General features: G+C 42.9%; 1 protein-coding gene across 7 annotated transcripts in view; it reads left to right on the forward strand.

The window, feature by feature from the left end:
- STK32B (serine/threonine kinase 32B) overlaps window positions 1–17,694 on the forward strand; it is a 288,545-nt gene that overhangs the window by 194,538 nt on the left and 76,313 nt on the right. For all 7 annotated transcript variants that reach the window (XM_014576105.3, XM_075930748.1, XM_014576106.3 and 4 more), the window contains one exon: window positions 4,825–4,914. In XM_014576105.3, the coding sequence (XP_014431591.2) occupies window positions 4,825–4,914 (90 nt within the window). The remainder of the gene's footprint in view (window positions 1–4,824; window positions 4,915–17,694) is intronic.

The raw sequence follows: 17,694 nt of genomic DNA on the forward strand, positions 1-17,694 counted from the left end.
TTTCACAAAGCTAAAATGCCACCCACATACTGTCCCAGTGTTCTACACATTTATGGATATCATGCCACAGACGTGTCTTTTAATAAATTAAGGAGAAAACCCAGGAGGATGTATTTTTCCAATTTCTCTAACATCTCACTACTGATTCAAAAGCAGTAACACTGTTCAGACATATATATAACGCCTCTCAGTGGGGGATCTCAACTGCTTACAGACTAGTGTTGCCTAGCTCTTGTTTGGAGGTCAGGCATAAGTGCCGAGGTCAGTCTGAGCCCCTGAATTCTCTTCCTTCTCTACATCCTCAGAGGTGCTAATTGCTCCAGAGAGAGTAGGAAGCAGCTAAGGCCGTGGTTCTGCCCTCTTGTGCACTGGCTCGCACAGCTGGCTCCTGGTGATAGCTGTCTGTATCATCCTTAAAGAAGCAGCACACACACACTCTCTTTTTGCCAGAAAGCTCTTTCCATTCCCTGTGCAGCTTTGCTCAGGGAGGTGCCTCAAAGGCACAATATGGACCTACATAGTTCAGCTTCAACAACCCTCAGCGGTACAGAAGTGTCACCCTTTGTGTTAGTTGAAATAGCCATAAAATCCACTGGCAGAAAGGATAATATCACAGATCCTTACTGAGTTGTTGCAGATTCCAAGATAACTTGTTTAAGCGGACCGGATTATATCAAACCAATTCAGTGCATTTGTGGAGCAGTAGAGTTTCTTCTAAGGAGCTCTGGCACCACTGTTGAATCAAGGACTCAATAGAGAGAAGGGGTGAGGGGAAAATGCTGTTCCAAGGTACATTGTTACAAGGAGAAAATTCCAAAGAGACTTCATCATTTCATATATTTTAACACTGTCAGATAATCTACTCTGACCTCCTGATAAATACTTTCATCCAATTACTTCCGTATAGAGCCCAGTAACTTACTTCTAAATAAAGTATATGTTCCAGAAAGGTATGCAGTCTGGATCTAAAGAATTCAAGAGATGGAGAAGGCACCATTCTTCTTGATAGTCTCCTCCATTAATCAATCAATCAATCAATCAATCTTACAATAGTCTGTGTGTCTTTACTACAGCAGTCAAGTTTAGGAAAAGTAATGAAGGAAAACATTCAAGTGTAAAGTCTAGAATTTTTCATATTGGTTCAAAAAGTTAGGAACATGGTGACCCTTTTTTAGTCTAGCTTCATCATTTCTGTCTAAAAATGCCTTCTAGATGACATCTTGAACAAAAATAAGAAGATATTTGGGTAATTGTGAAAAATATTAAGGACTATCAATTGACCTGCGTTAACGCCTGCGATTAACGCAGGACAGGATTAACGCGTTAATTTTTTTAACATGTTAATCGCATGAGTTAATGTTTCACTGCCCCTTTGAAGTGCCACTCCAGTGCTTCAAAGGAGCAGCACAAGCGGAGCAGCGAATCAGCTGGGGACTCCAGCTAATCCCCAGCTTCGCCTTTGCAAAGCCCCTTTGAAGCCCCGGAGTCCCCAGCTGATCCCGGGCTCCATGCAGCACTGTCCCATTGAAACGCAACCAATTAATCACAATTAAATTGTTTAATCTCTTGACAGCCCTACAAATATTACAGATCATATGTACAATATTGTCCCAACAATATATCCTTACTACTTGTTTCTAGAGAGTGAGAGCTGCAAAATTGGCCAATGCAATACTGATCAAAGGTGTAAAAGTAGATCTGAGACTCAGTAGCAAAGGAATGATATTTTAACCCATGTGAATGCATGAGACCGTGAAGTGATAAAGATATGGAACATAAGAACAGACATCAGACCAAAGGTCCATATAGTCTAATATCCTAGCATCTGACAGTGGTGAATACCAGGTAGCCCAAGAAGAATGAGCAGGTCAGATAACTGCCAAGTGATTCCTTCCCTGTTACATAGTCCCAGCTTCTGGAAAAAGAATTTTTTTAAAAGAAGAAGACCATTGATGAAGGCCTATTTGACCCCTGTGTAAGGGGAAGTCCTGAACTGTTCCCAAAATACACAGATCTTATAAATTCCAAGGCCAGAAGGGAGCACTGGGATCATCCATTCCAACCTCCTATCTAACATGAGGCATAGAATGTTTCCAAAATAAGTCCTTAGAGCATATGTTTTAGAAAAACATCCAATCTTGATTTAAAAATTTGCAATGATAGATAATACACCGCAACCCTTGGAAAGTTGTTCCTGTCATTTGTTACTCACTGTTAAAAATGCACGTATTATTTTCAGCCTGAATTTTTCTAGCGTTGACTTCTGACTATTGGGGATTGTGTTATACCTTTGGGTGCTAGAATAAAGAAATCATTAATAAATATTTGTTCCCTATGTAGGTACTTATAGACGGTATTCAAATCACTTCTTAATCTTTTATTTATGAAACTAAATAGATTGAGCTCTTTGAGTATCTCACTAGAAGGCATGTTTTCTAATCCTTTAATCATTCTTGTGGCTCTTCTTTGTGGCCTCTCCAATTTATCAGTCTCCTTAGATTATGGACTACAGAACTAGATGCAGTCTTACAGCAGTGGTCACACCTGTGCCAGATACAAAAGGTAACAGAATCTCTCTGCTCCTATTCAGGATTCCACTGCTTATGCCTCAAAGGATCGCATTAGGTCTTTGGTCATAGGATTGCACTGGAAGCTCATGTTTGGCTGATTATCCACCACAACCCCCAAATCTTTTTCTTGCATTATTGCTTCCCAGGATATAGTCCCCCATTCTGTAAGTATGGCTACATGCTTTGTTCCTCGATGTACAGCTTTACATGTAGCCATATTGAAAACACATCTTTTCCCCTTTTGGGGGTAATGAGGTCTCACTAGGCCAGCTGTCCTGGGGCCATTCCAGGTAGTTTTGCTGTTCAAAACCATGTCAACTTCCTAGTGGCCAGTAAAGTATCCTGGATCTACCCAATACTTTGGTGGGACCCTATAATCACCAGCCAAGGTCTATACCATTTCAACCATTTCTGCCATTTCCCTGGGATGCCTCTTTCTCTGCCAAGTTTCTTCTCCAGCAAACTTCTGAGTAAAACCCTTCCCAGTCCTTCTGCTCCTCTCCCTTCCATGCCCCATTCAAAGTTTCCTCCTTTCTCATAAGCGGCGAGGAGTCCTGTGGCACCTTATAGACTAACTGAAGTGTAGGAGCATAAGCTTTCGTGGGCAAAGACCCTCTTCGTCAGTTAGTCTACAAGGTGCCACAGGACTCCTCGCCGCTTTTGCAGATTCAGACTAACACGGCTACCCCTCTGATACTTGACTCCTTTCTCATGAGGCCAGAGAATGAGTGCAGACTTCCACAGTATAGTCCCTTCTGCTCTCGCTTCCTGGCTTTCTTTCAGCCTGCTCCAGCCCAGCTGGGCTTCTGCATCAACTAGTGCTTGCCAATTCTAAATCTCCCCTCGGTTGTTTCCTATAAACTTTAATTGGCCGTGTCTAGCCCCATCAACCCCATTAACTGGCCCTTAAACCCCATCAACATTGATGTAAGGTTAACACTCTCATCACAGTTTGACAAGCCTATAATTATCCAGGTATTTCTGTTTATCCTTTTTAAATATTGGCAAATTAGCTTTCTTTCCATTTTCAGGAACTTCCTCTATGTTCCAATACTGATTGAAAATCAACATTAATGATACAGTGAGCTACTTAGGCAATTCTTTTAAAACTCTTGAAAATTAATTATCTGGCCCTGCTGATATTTTAAAATAGCTAACTTTAGTAGCTGCTGTTTAACATCCTTCTGGGATATTAATGGAATAGAAAAAGTGTTTTCATCATATGAAACTCTGTTTTCTATTTCCTCCCAAATACAGAAGGATTTATGAACTCTTCTGCTTTTTCTGCATTATTATTGACAATTCTACCATTTTCATCTGACCAATATCATTGTCAGGTTATTTTCTCTTCCTAATATATTTTTAAAACTGCTTAATGTCCTCAGCTCTGCTGGCTATACATTTCTCCTTTTATCCGTTTGTTTCCCTGACCAATTTTACACAATCCCTAGATTCTGGTTTATAGTCATTATTGTCAACTTCCCTTTATTGCCATTTGGTATATTTATTTTTTGCCTGCTTTCACTTCTCCCCGAAACCTGATCAATCTTTAAACTAATGTGCCTTCCTCCTCAATTGTGGGGCTGCCCATGCAGTGTTCTTAAACAATTTCCATTTATCATTCACATTCTTCTGATTAAATTCTTCCTCCCAGGTGATGTCGCTTGTAATTGTTTTCAGCTCTGTGAAATCATTCAGTCACATCAATAAAGAAATTCAAAATAGAAAGAAACAAATCTGAGTAGAAAATTTAAATGTTTAATTCTTTTACAAAAAGTCTATGGCACAATATATATATTTCAGAAGCGTTAATCTTATACTTCAGAAGTCGCATATGGACTGCATGCCTTGTATTAGTCTGGATGTTTCATTTTTTTCACATGTATGTATAATGTAAGCAAAAAATGTTCACCCCCCCAAAAAAAACCCATGTTTAACCTTTGCTAATTGAAAATGGACCATACATAACATTGAAACAAGTTCTGAATGAGATTAAAGCTGCTGTCCTAATGGAAAACCACTGGGAACCATACCACAGTAAGATACCTGGGCCCTCTGTTACCTAAAGAGTAGCATAGGGTTGATTCCATCATTATTTTCCAACTTCCAGAGCAGAACATTTAGTTTTTATTAAGAGGCACAAATTCTCCATTTCGTTTCTTTGCATTATCATCTAAATATTAATGAAGCCAGGAGGATTTATGTGCATGTGCCGTCTTAAGTTCTATTTATACTTTGCTTTGTTTACTTTCAGGTCATGTTCACATCACTGATTTTAACATAGCTACTATAGTGAAAGGATCAGAAAAGGCTTCCTCTATGGCTGGCACTAAGCCCTATATGGGTAAGTTTGAAAAACCATTGTAAAAATACATACAGTACATTTCAATGAAGTGTCTCTAATTCAGGATGTTCTGGTCTGCATGTCTGATACCTCTAAGCCACTTGTGCACTAGTGAAGTATGGTTTTAGAAAAACTTGTAGTCAGCAGTAGCTCTGGTTCAGACCAGCATCTCATTTCATCTGAATCCCCCTGAGCTTGAAGATACGAATAAATGGCTATACTTTTGTTCCTATTTCTACCGTTTGGGAAAGAACGTGTAATATCAGCTTTGAATGCATTAAGCACATGCTCACATGCTTTCCTGAGTTGGGGCCTGAGTATCTCAAGAGCATGACTGCTGATTATGGCCCCAATCCAGTGTGACAAAGTCAGACCTGATAGCTATAAGAGAGTGGTGGAACTCAGGTTTATCAGCCCTAGAGTGAGAAAGGTCCTTTTGCCTATGAATGGTAAAAATTGATACCTTGGGGGGTGAATTAGAGACACCTGAGTTGAACTAAGGGCTGCTGGTCATTGAGAGTACATAAATACCCACTGTGGGGGGGGGATTAACCCTCACCCCTTACTCTTCCAAATCTTGCCCACAGAGCACAACCAGCACCCTCCCCGCCCCCCCCTCCCCCCATTCTTGGAGGGTGATGTAGCCCCAGCCTCCAAGCCCCAGAGCACACCAGCTGGGTGGGCAACTTAGCCTCACCCTCCTTAGACCTGGAGCACCAGAAAGGCAGGAGTGACAGCTGCAGCCTCCCCAGTTCTGGAATGAGAGCAAGTGGTGTGGCCCAAATTGGGGCCATCCCAAAGGGAGATTGGAGCCCCCACTGCATCAAGCAGAAAGCAGAGGAAGGGAGGCAGGGCCATGCTTCATTATTTCAAGAGGCACAGCTCCTCCCTCCCCAGCCTATCATACCCACTCCCCATGCTTCTGAGTGACCTTATTAACCCCTCTTCTGGTGAGAATGGGGTGGGAAGGATGAGAAACAAACTGTAGTAGGGTTAAGGGCAGCAGGGAGAAAAGGCCTTCCTAGATAGAAGGCTGTTTTCCTTTTAGGGAAAACAATCGAGTTAATTTCTGTTTTGGGAAAGGGCTAGCAACAAGAAGCCAGCGTAACAAAGCACTGCCCCAGGGTGCAGAAGAAGGGTTAATAGGATGGTGAGAGGAATGGAAAACCTACCTTATATAAGGATACTTAAGGAGATTGTCTTCTTTAGCCTCATTAAACAAAGACTGTGGAGAGATATGATCACTCTCTATAAATACATAAGAGGGATAAATACCAGGGAAAGAAAGGAGTTATTTAAGTTAAGCACCAATGTTGACACAAGAACAAATGAATCGTAAATATTCTTAACAGCTTAAGATAGGACATTAGATGGGAAGGACTCTGAGCTATTACAGAGAATTATTTCCTAAATGTCTGGCTGGTGCCAAGTGTTTAGCTGGTGGGTATTGCCGATATGTTTAGGGTCCAACTGATAGCTGTATTTTGGACCAGGAAATAATTTTCCCCAAGATCAGATTGGTAGGGATCATGGGGGGATTCATGTTCACTTGCAGCTTTGAACTACACTAAATGGGAGATTCTCTGTAACCTGAAGTCTTTAAATCATGATTTGAGGACTTCATTAAGTCAGCCAGTGGTTAAGGATCAATCACAGGGAAGAGTAGGCCTGCAATATGGAGGAGGTGAGATGGGAGTATCATGATCTCTTCTAGCTTTAATGTCTGAATCATTGGGGAGTTAGCTGTGCAAAGTGGCCCTTAGATATGATTTGCAGTCAACATTCTCCTGCATAAAATATCAACTCATATTATAGGTCAGGCCTGTTTGCATTATTGATGCTATGTTCTTGCAATATGTTTGGTTAATTTAAAAATACTAAAATATGCTAATAATCTTATTTCTATATATCATTTTATATATTTTGCATAACATTTAAATTATTTGGAGACTGACAGCCCCCTGAGACCTCCCAGATGGCAGCCTGAAGAGAGTGCAGCCAGGCTCGCAGTAATGCGTCCACGAGAAGCACCAAAGTGCCCAGGGGCAGTTGTGGCTCCATGTTGCAGAGTGCTGTAGTGTCCCGAGTGAGGGCAATCAGAGCACGCAGAGACAAAATGCTTTGCTGTACTTCATTGAGGGACAAGCAGGGAAAATCTGAGAACCGGCTGTCCGGGGGGGGAGGGGGGGGGTCCATTTAAGCACAGGCCTCAGCCACACAAAGTAACTCCTAACCTGATGCTCTGCCGCACCTGATTCCAGCCGGCCTTAAATGCGATTCAGCATCCACTCAGTGTGAACGTGCTATTTTGAAATAGCAAAATGCTATTTTGAAATGCATTTTGTGTGTAGACACGTTATTTTGAAATTACTTATTTCAAATTAACTATTTCGAAATAAGATATTTCGAAATAACGCTGTAGTGTAGACATACCCCCCAGAGAAATGTAGATTTACAAGGAGTCCTAGTCAACAATAAACATACATTGAGTCAGGTTTATGTTAATAGTGCCTAGAAGTTCTAGAAGAAACCCAGTTAATGTTCTGACATCAACATTAAACCTTACAGTAAAGCAAAAACAACCTAGCCTCTTGCTCCGCAGTGCCTAACACCCTTTGACCCCCACCCCTACAGTCCATGACAAGCTCCTCTTGCCCCATAACCCCATCATGCCCTCACCCAACATCCCTTTGTCCTCACCCCATGCCACCCCCCGCACTCCGGAGAGCGAAGCTGCTCTCTCTAGAGAGCGTGGCTGTTACTGCTGCATGGGCGGGAGGGGGGAGTGGAGTGGCCCTCCTCCTTTGCATGCCCTGCCTCCCCAACTGCGTCTTGCATCCCCATGGGTGGGGGAGCACAGAGCCCCCAGCTGGCCACCATTACTGAGGGGGGAAAAGGGTGGGAGGCACCTCCTGCTCCATCTCCTCCTGCCACCGCTTCAGCCCCAGCACCATTGCCAGCAAATCAGCCGCACAGGCGGGGGAAGAGGGGATGCCCCAGGGAGGCGTCTCCTGCTCCACGTCTTCCTGCCATCACCTCAGCCCCAGCGCAGCTGGCAGTAAAAGCGGCTGCACAGGCAGACAGAGCAGTTGGTGGTGATTTGCACGCTCCCTCCACCTTTGTGCCCCCTCCTCTCCAAGTGTGTCTCCCTCAGGGTGGAGGAGAGATGCAGGGGGACAGCTCTTCCTGCTCCACATCCTCCTGCCACTGCCTCAGCCACCACGGCTGCTGGAGCTGAGCCACCGTGAACAGCTGGCTTACGTTCTGACAGCCGCCGTGCCCCGGCAGCCAGCAGTTCACAAACGGGCACCAGTCTCTGGACCATCGGTTGGGAACCCCTGATCTAGATGGCATTTAGTCCTGCCATGAGGGCAGGGGACTGGACTTGATGGCTTCGCGAGATCCCTTCCAGTTCTAGTGTTCCATGATTCTATGTGACAGCACAACTGCAGTGAGGCCTCTGACAACACAAAATAAGGAGGACACTTAATTATGGATACATTTTGCATTCATTAGCCTGAGACTATGGCATATTTATTTTAAATGTGTAGAACCAACATTGTGTTAGACATCAGCATGATGCTGCCTGCTTGAAGCTGGTGTAGAGATTTCGCACACATAGTTAAGTTCAGGACTTAGGTTGGGTGGTAGACCACAAGACATGGCAGATTAATGAGATGCTATAGGGTAAGTGCATGTATGCAGCTAATTTCATCTAATAAGTATTTGCTCTGATGTAATCGTATTAAAATATGAGGATTAAAACCTACTGCAGTATATTAACCACTGAAGGTGTGAAAAAAGGAACAAAACTCTTCTAAAACAGCTTTCGACCAGTCACTAGAAATTACCAGCATGTGCAAACTTGAAGTCTCATTTTACTGTGTACCCCACCGATTTCCACTTTCACGTATATTAATAGAACTCTGTCTGGAAGTTAGTCATGATCATTTAGAATTTTGCCCATTAGCAAAATGGAAAAGGGATGCTGGTTACCTTAACTGCAGCGTCAATGTTGACAATCAGTTTGTACTAACGGGCCTCTGCATGACTCCATAGAGTAATATAGGAAGAACAACATTTCCCTGGTTGTTGAGCTGCATGTTGTTTTTGTGCCTGCTATAATGCTTCCAGCTGCTCCATGAGGTTCTCCGCTAAGTCACAAGCGCCTGTCTTTATAGCATATGCTTATGCAATATGATTGAAGGCACTTACTCAACAGTCAAGTCAGAAATGTTTGTTTTGCACAGAAGGGCTGTGTCTACACTGGCATGAATTTCCGGAAATGCTTAAAACGGAATACTATTCTGTTTTCAGTTTTTCCGGAAAAGGAGCATCTACATTGGCAGGCTGCTTTTCCGGAAAAGCCCTTTTTCCGGAAAAGCTTCTGTGGCCAATGTAGACATGCTTTTCCGGAAAAGAGCCCCGATCGCCATTTTCGCGATCGGGGCTTTTTTCCAGAAAAGACTACTGGGCTGTCTACACTGGCCCTTTTCCGGAACAGTGTTCCGGAATAAGGACTTATGCCTGAGCGGGAGCAGAATAGTTTTTCCGGAATAGCGGCTGATTTTGTACAGTAGAGCATCGTTGCTTTTCCGGAAATTCAAGGGCAGTGTAGACAGCGGCTGATTTTCCGGAATAAGTGGCCCAGTGTAGACATAGCCCAGATGTTTAAGGGTGTCTTTCAAGCTTTTCATCTACCCTCCTAACTCACAATTGCCAGAGCTTAACTCAGAATGAAGCCTTGTTTTGATAGACAGATCTGAGGCAGTTAAGCTACATGGCCAGTCTAACTCAACTGTGTGCAGGTTAAATGAGCTGAGCTTCATTGAGAACCAAACCAGCTTTCACCAGGATTTCATTGTTGGAAACCTGGTCCTGCCATCTGATGCCCAGCAATTGTCACAGGTGTTTCTAATGGAAATTGTCAAGCTTTATAGTGTGTCCTTGATAACAGAATCACATTTCACACCTCTTGAGGAGTGTGCTGAGGACAACAGCATTACAGACTTGGGTTTCTGTCTGTATACAGATTCCATTTTGCTTCCAGATTAGGGGAATCTGGGCAATGCCCTTCTCACCCCATTTTCACCATGTAGAGGTGGGGTTGGACTTATGAGAGGCAAAAAGGAAATGTAAACTTTGTGCAGTAGGAGGTAAACTGCTACTTACTGTCCAAAGAAGTTGATATTTACATTTTCATTGGAGGGGAAAAGTTGTTTTTTCCCTGTATTTTTTAAACCACTATTCCTTTAACTAGCAAATTACTTGCTACCTCTCTGATTTAATTCCAGCTTTCTATTTAAACCTCAATTGATAGAATTACTAAACTTCCCTGAGATTTTTTTTTTAATGAGAAGTGAAAATTTATACTGGAATGCCGCTGTGCAAATGCTGAGAAAGCTGAGAATGTACCAATCAACAAATCTAGGGATATTATTTCAGAAATTAAGTTGCACTCACCCTTTTCACTGAAATGCCTGTATTAAACAGTATGGCCCTGACTCAGCAAGGTATTTAGGCATGTGTTTAACTTGAAACATGAATAGCCCGAATGACTTCAATCGATTTAAAGTTAGGAATATGCTCAAATACCTTGTTGAATTGGGGCCAAAGGGATTTAGGTGCGGAAAGATACAGAGGGTTACCTAGTTTATTTCATAAAAGTGCCTAAGTAAGTTAAGCACCTAATGCTCTTTGAAAGTCAATGGGAGTTAGATGCCTAAATGAGTTAGGGTATGTCTACACTACAGTGCTAATTCGAACTAACTTAGTTCGAATTAGTTAATTCGAACTAAGCTAATTCGAACTAACGCATCCAGACTAAAAAACTAGTTTGAATTAGCGTTTTGCTAATTCGAACTAGCATGTCCACACAGAGTGGACCCTGAACCGGGGTTAAGGATGGCCGGAAGCAGTGCCGGCAGGGCATCAGATGAGGACTTAGAGCGTGGAGATGCTGTTTCAGGCTAGCCAAGGGCTGTGCTTAAAGGGACCCGACCCCCACCCCGGACTGACAGTTCTCAGGGGTGCCCCGCTTGCAAAGCAGTCCTGGCTTGGATTGCCCGGAGTACCCACACTGGGCACATCACAGCACTCGGCCATCAGACCGGCTGCACTTGCCGCAGGCTACCATCTGGGGAGAGAGGGAAATTGGGGGGCTGCAGGAGAGCTTCCACCCCAGAAGCCCGCAGAGCCAGCCCAGTCCTCCCCATCGGGGGCTTGTACCCCATTCCTCCCCCACCTCCTTCCACTTACCCCTCCCTAGCCCCCCTTCCTGATGTACAAAATAAAGGACAATTGTGTTCAAAAATAGAATCTCTCTTTATTGAACAAAATTCGGGGAGACTGGGAAAAGGAGGTGGGAGAGGGGAAGAGAGAGGCTGAGAGAGGGGAGGGCAACTAAAAAGATCAGAGGTTTGGAACAGGTCCCATATGTAGAGAGGCTAAAGAGACTGGGACTTCTCAGCTTAGAAAAGAGGAGACTGAGGGGGGATAGGATAGAGGTCTATAAAAGCATGAGTGGTGTGGAGAGGGTGCATAAAGAAAAGTTCTTCATTAGTTCCCATAATAGAAGGACTAAGGACACCAAAGGAAAGGAATGGGTAGCAGGCTTCAAAGTAGTTACAGAAAGTTGTTCTTCACAAAGCAAAGAGTCAACCGGTAGAACTCCTTGCTGCAGGAGGCTGTGAAGGCTAGAAGTAGAACAGAGTTTAAAGAGTAGTGAGATAAAGTGATGGAGGTTGGGTCCATGGAGTGGTGTCCCTGCCCAAAGTTTGTGGAAGGCTGGAGAGGGATGGCACGAGACAGATGGCTTGGTCACTGTCTTCGGTCCATCCCCTCCAGGGTGCCGAGGGTTGGCCGCTGTCGGCAGACAGGCTACTGGGCTAGATGGACCTTTGGTCTGACCCAGGACGGCCATTGTAAGCTCAGGGCTCAGGGTCGGGGGTCTCAGTGGACCACCTTGATTTTCCTGCACACCTGCTCCTGGGTGGCCAAGCTGGCATCTCTCCTGCCCTAGATGGCCGCTTTCCTGTGCCTAGTGCGGAGGTCGTGGACGAGGTCCACGATGTCCGCACTAGACCAGGCGGGTGCCCGCCTCCTGTGGTCCCGGGCAAGCTCCCGGGAGCCGCCAGCCTGGTCCCGGGAAGAGGGGGAGGGCTGGGGGGCATCGGGTGGCTGGCTCGAGCCGTGCCAGGTGCAGGGTCTGCTAGCTGGGTGCTGGCAGGCTTGCACCTGGCACGGGCATGGTAGCCAGCCCGTGCCCCTTTTAGGGCTCCGGGGCCGGGAGGGGGGCAGACGAGTTTCCCTGGTGTTGGCCAGAGTGGCCACCAGCGAAAGCTGGGGAGGGCTAGCCTCCCACTAGTTCGAATTAAGGGGCTACACACCCCTTAATTCAAACTAGTAAGTTCATACTAGACTTAGTCCTCGTAGAATGAGGTTTACGTAGTTCGAACTAAGCGCTCCGCTAGTTCGAATTAAATTCGAACTAATGGAGCGCTAGTGTAGCGCCTATCAAAGTTAATTCGAACTAACATCCGTTAGTTCGAATTAACTTTGTAATGTAGACATACCCTTAGGTACTTATCTGTAAATTTAAAAATCTAAATCCTTGTACATCTAGCACGAAGGCTTGGATTCTCAAAGGTGTTTTGACAGCTAACTCCAAGTGATTCCATGAAATGATTACCTAAATGCTCAGAGGTGTTTTAATACCTCTGAGCATTTAGGTAATCATTTTATAGATCTGGGCCTAAGAACCTTATTCTGTCACCCTTATTCTGTGAATGGTTCCCTTAACATCAATGGACTACTTTCATCACAAGGTACTACCCAGTATTTATAAAGGCCTTAAATCCCCGATGCTGTGAGGTACATGCTGTAGGTGAAACCTTGCTCCCACTTGGAGCTCTTCTGGAGTCAATGGGTCCTATGTGGGCGTTGGGATCTGGCCAAATATTTCTGGATTAATTCAGAAGCGATGTAAAACACACTTTCTGAAATTAATGTGGCACTATACAAGCATTTTGACTTTCACACTCTCTTTTTATTTGGTGAAGAATGCCCTTTGGATTTTACATAATAGCTGATAAAATATACAGTTTTGGACATGCATTTTATAAAAATAGCAACTGGTTTCTCAGACCCAATCCAAAATGTATGGTGTGAAATCCAGTCCCAGGTTGAAGTGAGTGGGATTTTGCCACTGACTTTGCTGGAACCAGGATTTCACTCCCGATGAGTAGTTCTACCTGCTTGAGCTTTTGTACCAGTTAAGTAAAAACAAGGTAACCCAGAATGCAGTTTCCTTTGTCTCCTTTGCCCTCTCCCATTTGGGAATTGAATGTTAAATATGACAGGAACCTATCATTGAGAAGAGCCTTTGTGGAAGTTGTTTTTGATTTGGGTAACTATGGGACTTTGCAAATGGCACTTTGTGTATGGGCATGGGCAGAGAAGTCAATATGAGTGTTAGTCCTTTTAGATTATGTATGGCATGAAGTCAGCTACCCTGCATTCCTTGACACTTTGTTAGCACATTGGGGTTATATAATTCTTGAAGTGTATACACCAGCCCAGTGCAGACAAGTGTTCATGGTAGGATGACCTTTGTACCATGTGTGCACTAAAGACCTAATCCAGCTCCCACTTAAATCAGTGGAAGTCTTTTTGTCACTACAATGAAACTGCATTGGGCACTGAAGGAGGCAAGGCTCTGCATGTAGCCTTATGCACCTTCTCATGTTACTAATTTTTGTATGATAAAAATTTTGAAGGGCTCCCTAGGACTCTTGGTTTAGTTGCATTCATCATGTCAATTACAGTTAGTGATTGACCCTTCATCTCTTTCAAGATTAGACTCTCAGTACACTTTGTGCAATAACTCTTCACCATTCTTCCCTCACTGCACTTTTCTTTTTTTGTTCTGTCTGCATCTCTATTTTCCTTATTCTTTTACCCTATCATTTGCCTTCTCTCTTTTGTCTCTCCTTCCCATTCCTTTCCATCTTCTATGTGTCTTTGTTTTTCTTCCTCAATACTACATTTCTATCTTTCTCTCCCTCTGCTCAGTTCCATTTCTTTCCTGTCTTCATTTCCTCTTTCTCTTTCTAATATTCTTCCCACTGTTTCTTCTCCCACACAAGATGTGTGTGTGTGTATGGGGGGGGGGCAGTCATCTTCCCTTCTTGACTCTGTAGTAAATGGGCCAGAGTTTCACCTTTTTCTGTTGTGGCCCGAGGAAAGGACAATCTGGCTACGTCTACACTGGCCCCTTTTCCGGAAGGGGCATGTAAATTTCACGAGTCGTCGTAGGGAAATCCGCGGGGGATTTAAATATCCCCCGCGGCATTTAAATAAAAATGTCCGCCACTTTTTTCCGGCTTTTAAAAAAGCCGGAAAAGAGCGTCTAGACTGGCCCCGATCCTCCGGAAAAAGTGCCCTTTTCCGGAGGCTCTTATTCTTATTCTTATTTGAAGTAAGAATAAGAGCCTCCGGGAAAGGGCACTTTTTCCGGAGGATCGGGGCCAGTCTAGACGCTCTTTTCCGGCTTTTTTAAAAGCCGGAAAAAAGCGGCGGACATTTTTATTTAAATGCCGCGGGGGATATTTAAATCCCCCGCGGATTTCCCTACGATGACTCGTGAAATTTACATGCCCCTTCCGGAAAAGGGGCCAGTGTAGACGTAGCCTCTGACAGCAATGTTTAGTATAGAGGAGATAGATGATCCAATTTATCTGCTTGCTAGCAAGCAGAGCACAGAGCTGCCCCACATACTAATTATTCTGTGCTCCAACAGGCAGGAGACTGGCTTTGGATACAAAGGTGGGCCGGTGCTTTTGTTGCCCAGATTTTGAGGTCCGCTAATGCCTCAAGGATCTGTCTTCATCTACAATGTGTCTCCTTTTAATATCAATATGGCCCCATTAGAAATGCAGTAAATCTCTCTCTGAGATGTGTTTTTCTAATTCTGTTTTGTGAAAATGAGGAAGCAGACTCTGCTTTCGGAGATATTGGTTTGGTTTGTCCTCACCCTGTGCTTTCGTTTGTTTGATAGAACACAGGGTCATTGTAATCCTGACAAAATTATTAATTATTCTGAGGAGCACTCATCCACATCTATGATTGATTCACATGTTTCTACACATGGGTCAGATTTACAAAGGTATTAAGGCACCTAACTTCCATTAAAGTCAATAGAAATTAGGTGTCCAACCTATGTAGGTGTTTTGAACATCCTACTAGATGCCTATCTGCCTCTTTGGGAATCTAATACCTTTGAAAATCTAGCTCCATCTCTTTTGATCAAATTGTGATTGTGGCTTTGAATTAACAATCTTCAACTACACAATATAGATTATCTTGCTATTTATTCATCAAAGAGACTTTGATTCATACAAACTTGTCTTTTCTTGGACTAATTAATAAGTTATCTCTTGCAACTCTGTATTTTATGTACTTAAAGCCATTTATATAACATTCATCACCACAGCAACTGAGAAAGTTACATTGTGATTTCCTGTTACCCATGGCTGCAATTTAGGCATCTATTCTCCCCCATTGACTAGTCTAACATGCACTAGGAATTTTGTTGAGGATTGTACTTCAATGAATTCCCCTATGTTGGCATGTTAAGATTAGCCATAGACCATTTGGCCCAATACCAGAGAGTATGCATGTATGTTTGCATTTTACTAATTAGTTGGTAACTACACTCAAGTGCCTGGTCCTTGCTAAGATATAGAAATATAATCTCCCCTATCCCTAGGAACTTTGCTTCTGATGCTTCAAAGACTTATACATGTGCCTAACTTTACTCACTCAACCGGAATACTCCGTGCATAAAGTTAAGCCCATAGATAAATTTTTGCAGGTTTGAAGCCTACAATTTAGATGCATACTTTTGTATGACACACACAGTATTAGTTCTGTATGTTATTTATATGTATAACCTTACCTGTCTAGGTTCTTATAGAGCCCCCATCTCTGTGGTATATGAGTGCCATTGAATGAGCAGAACATGCTGCAGCTATCATATGCTATGAACGTAAATGATTCTTATCTCCCACACAATAGTATGCAGATTTCTCACTTCTTCACTGATGCTTAGCATCTGGAGATAATGCCACCACCAGTCTGATTGACTATTGCGTCAAAGCATTAGTTCTTTAGCAATAGTCATGTGCATACCAATGCAAACTCCCTCGCCTGTTAGATAAAAGGCTATCTAACTATCATTTTTTAAATTTTTATTTTCAACTTATAGTAGCAATGAGGACCTGAGTACACGACATTTCAGAGGAATTAATGACCGGCTAGGGTTAGGAGCACTCAGCTGCATCTGAGGCCATAAGCTATTTTCAGCCAGTAATTAATCTTCAGGAATTGCCTTGCACTGCTATCATGATTGCTTACACATATTGCAAACCAAAAGATGCATTAGAAAAAAATAAAGGTCACTTAAAAATGTCTGCACTGCATTTTTTCCCCTCTCTCTCTTTCACTGCTTTTGCACAGTTCTAGGCAGCCCATGAGAAACCACAACAATACCTCTGAGGGTGAAAAATCACTGCTGTAAGCCTCCCATAGCTTCCTCAATCAAAACCAATCAGGTTCAAATGCAGTACTGGGATAGACACTCTAGAGCTCTTCAATTAGGTTCTTACTCAAAGGTTGAAACTAAAACAGCTCATCAGAAAAGAAACTTTCTTTCCTGATAGCAACTGGGATTCATCTCAGAGGCATGCCAGGGCCCTCATTTGGTAATGTCCGACTGTGCATACTGGTGTGATCATAACAGTAACCTCTCAAAGAAGGTAATCAATATTCTCTGTTTGGGCCAGTCACTTTGAAAGGTAAAACTCCTCAAACAGATTAATTTATCATGGTCAACATTTTCAAACCTGGGTGCCTTGAAGTGAAGCACCTAATTACAAATGGCCTGATTTTCAAAAATGCTAAGCATTTACCTTTGGGCCATTGAATTCTGTGGGAACCACAGATGTTCACCAGACGACTTTTCTTTAGGTACCTAACTTCAGGCAACCTCACTTTAATGTTAGCTCTGAGCAATGTTGTGGCCTATGTATAGGGTCTTTCAGAACAACTGATGCTAGTTTAAATAATGTTTTATATGACCATAAAAAATGAGTGTGATGTTGTTTGCAATTATATTTATATTCCCTTTGTTGCAAGAGCGTACAAGTTAATGTTGGATACTGAGGACATAACACAAGTTGGGAGCAGAATTATCAGTAGATTAACTAAAAATTCTAGTCTGTTTTGTCATTTTCTACAACACACCTATAACCATAAACTGTATCATTGTTATTATGCTGTCGAAGTATGATCATTTGGCTGCTATGACAACTGCAGAGTGGAATAATATCTATATATTAATTTGTCAGAAATGATCTATTTCATAACATGTACTTGAAGTTCAAAGTACACAATTAAAATGAATAATGGTGAGCATGGAACACTGATATAGATAGATTAAGGCAATTTGGAGTTAGTCATGTCTAGTAATATTGGGCAGACCCATCAGAACAACTGTAGTACCCTGAAAGAAACATGTTTTGCAGTTTTTCTGCTTAATTATAGTTATCAGAGTGAGATCATATTTGGAGAACAGCTAAGGCAAAAAATGTGATGGGCTAATGTATCAAAAGTCCCTATACTGAGAGATCTGGGTGCAGAGGCAGGAGGGTAATTAACATTTTGAAAAATTTATCAGTGATGGTTGTGGATTTTCTATCACTGGAAATTTTAAAATTTATT

The sequence above is a fragment of the Pelodiscus sinensis genome, chromosome 5 (genome assembly GCF_049634645.1).
Source record: "Pelodiscus sinensis isolate JC-2024 chromosome 5, ASM4963464v1, whole genome shotgun sequence".
NCBI classification, from domain to species: Eukaryota; Metazoa; Chordata; order Testudines; family Trionychidae; genus Pelodiscus; species Pelodiscus sinensis.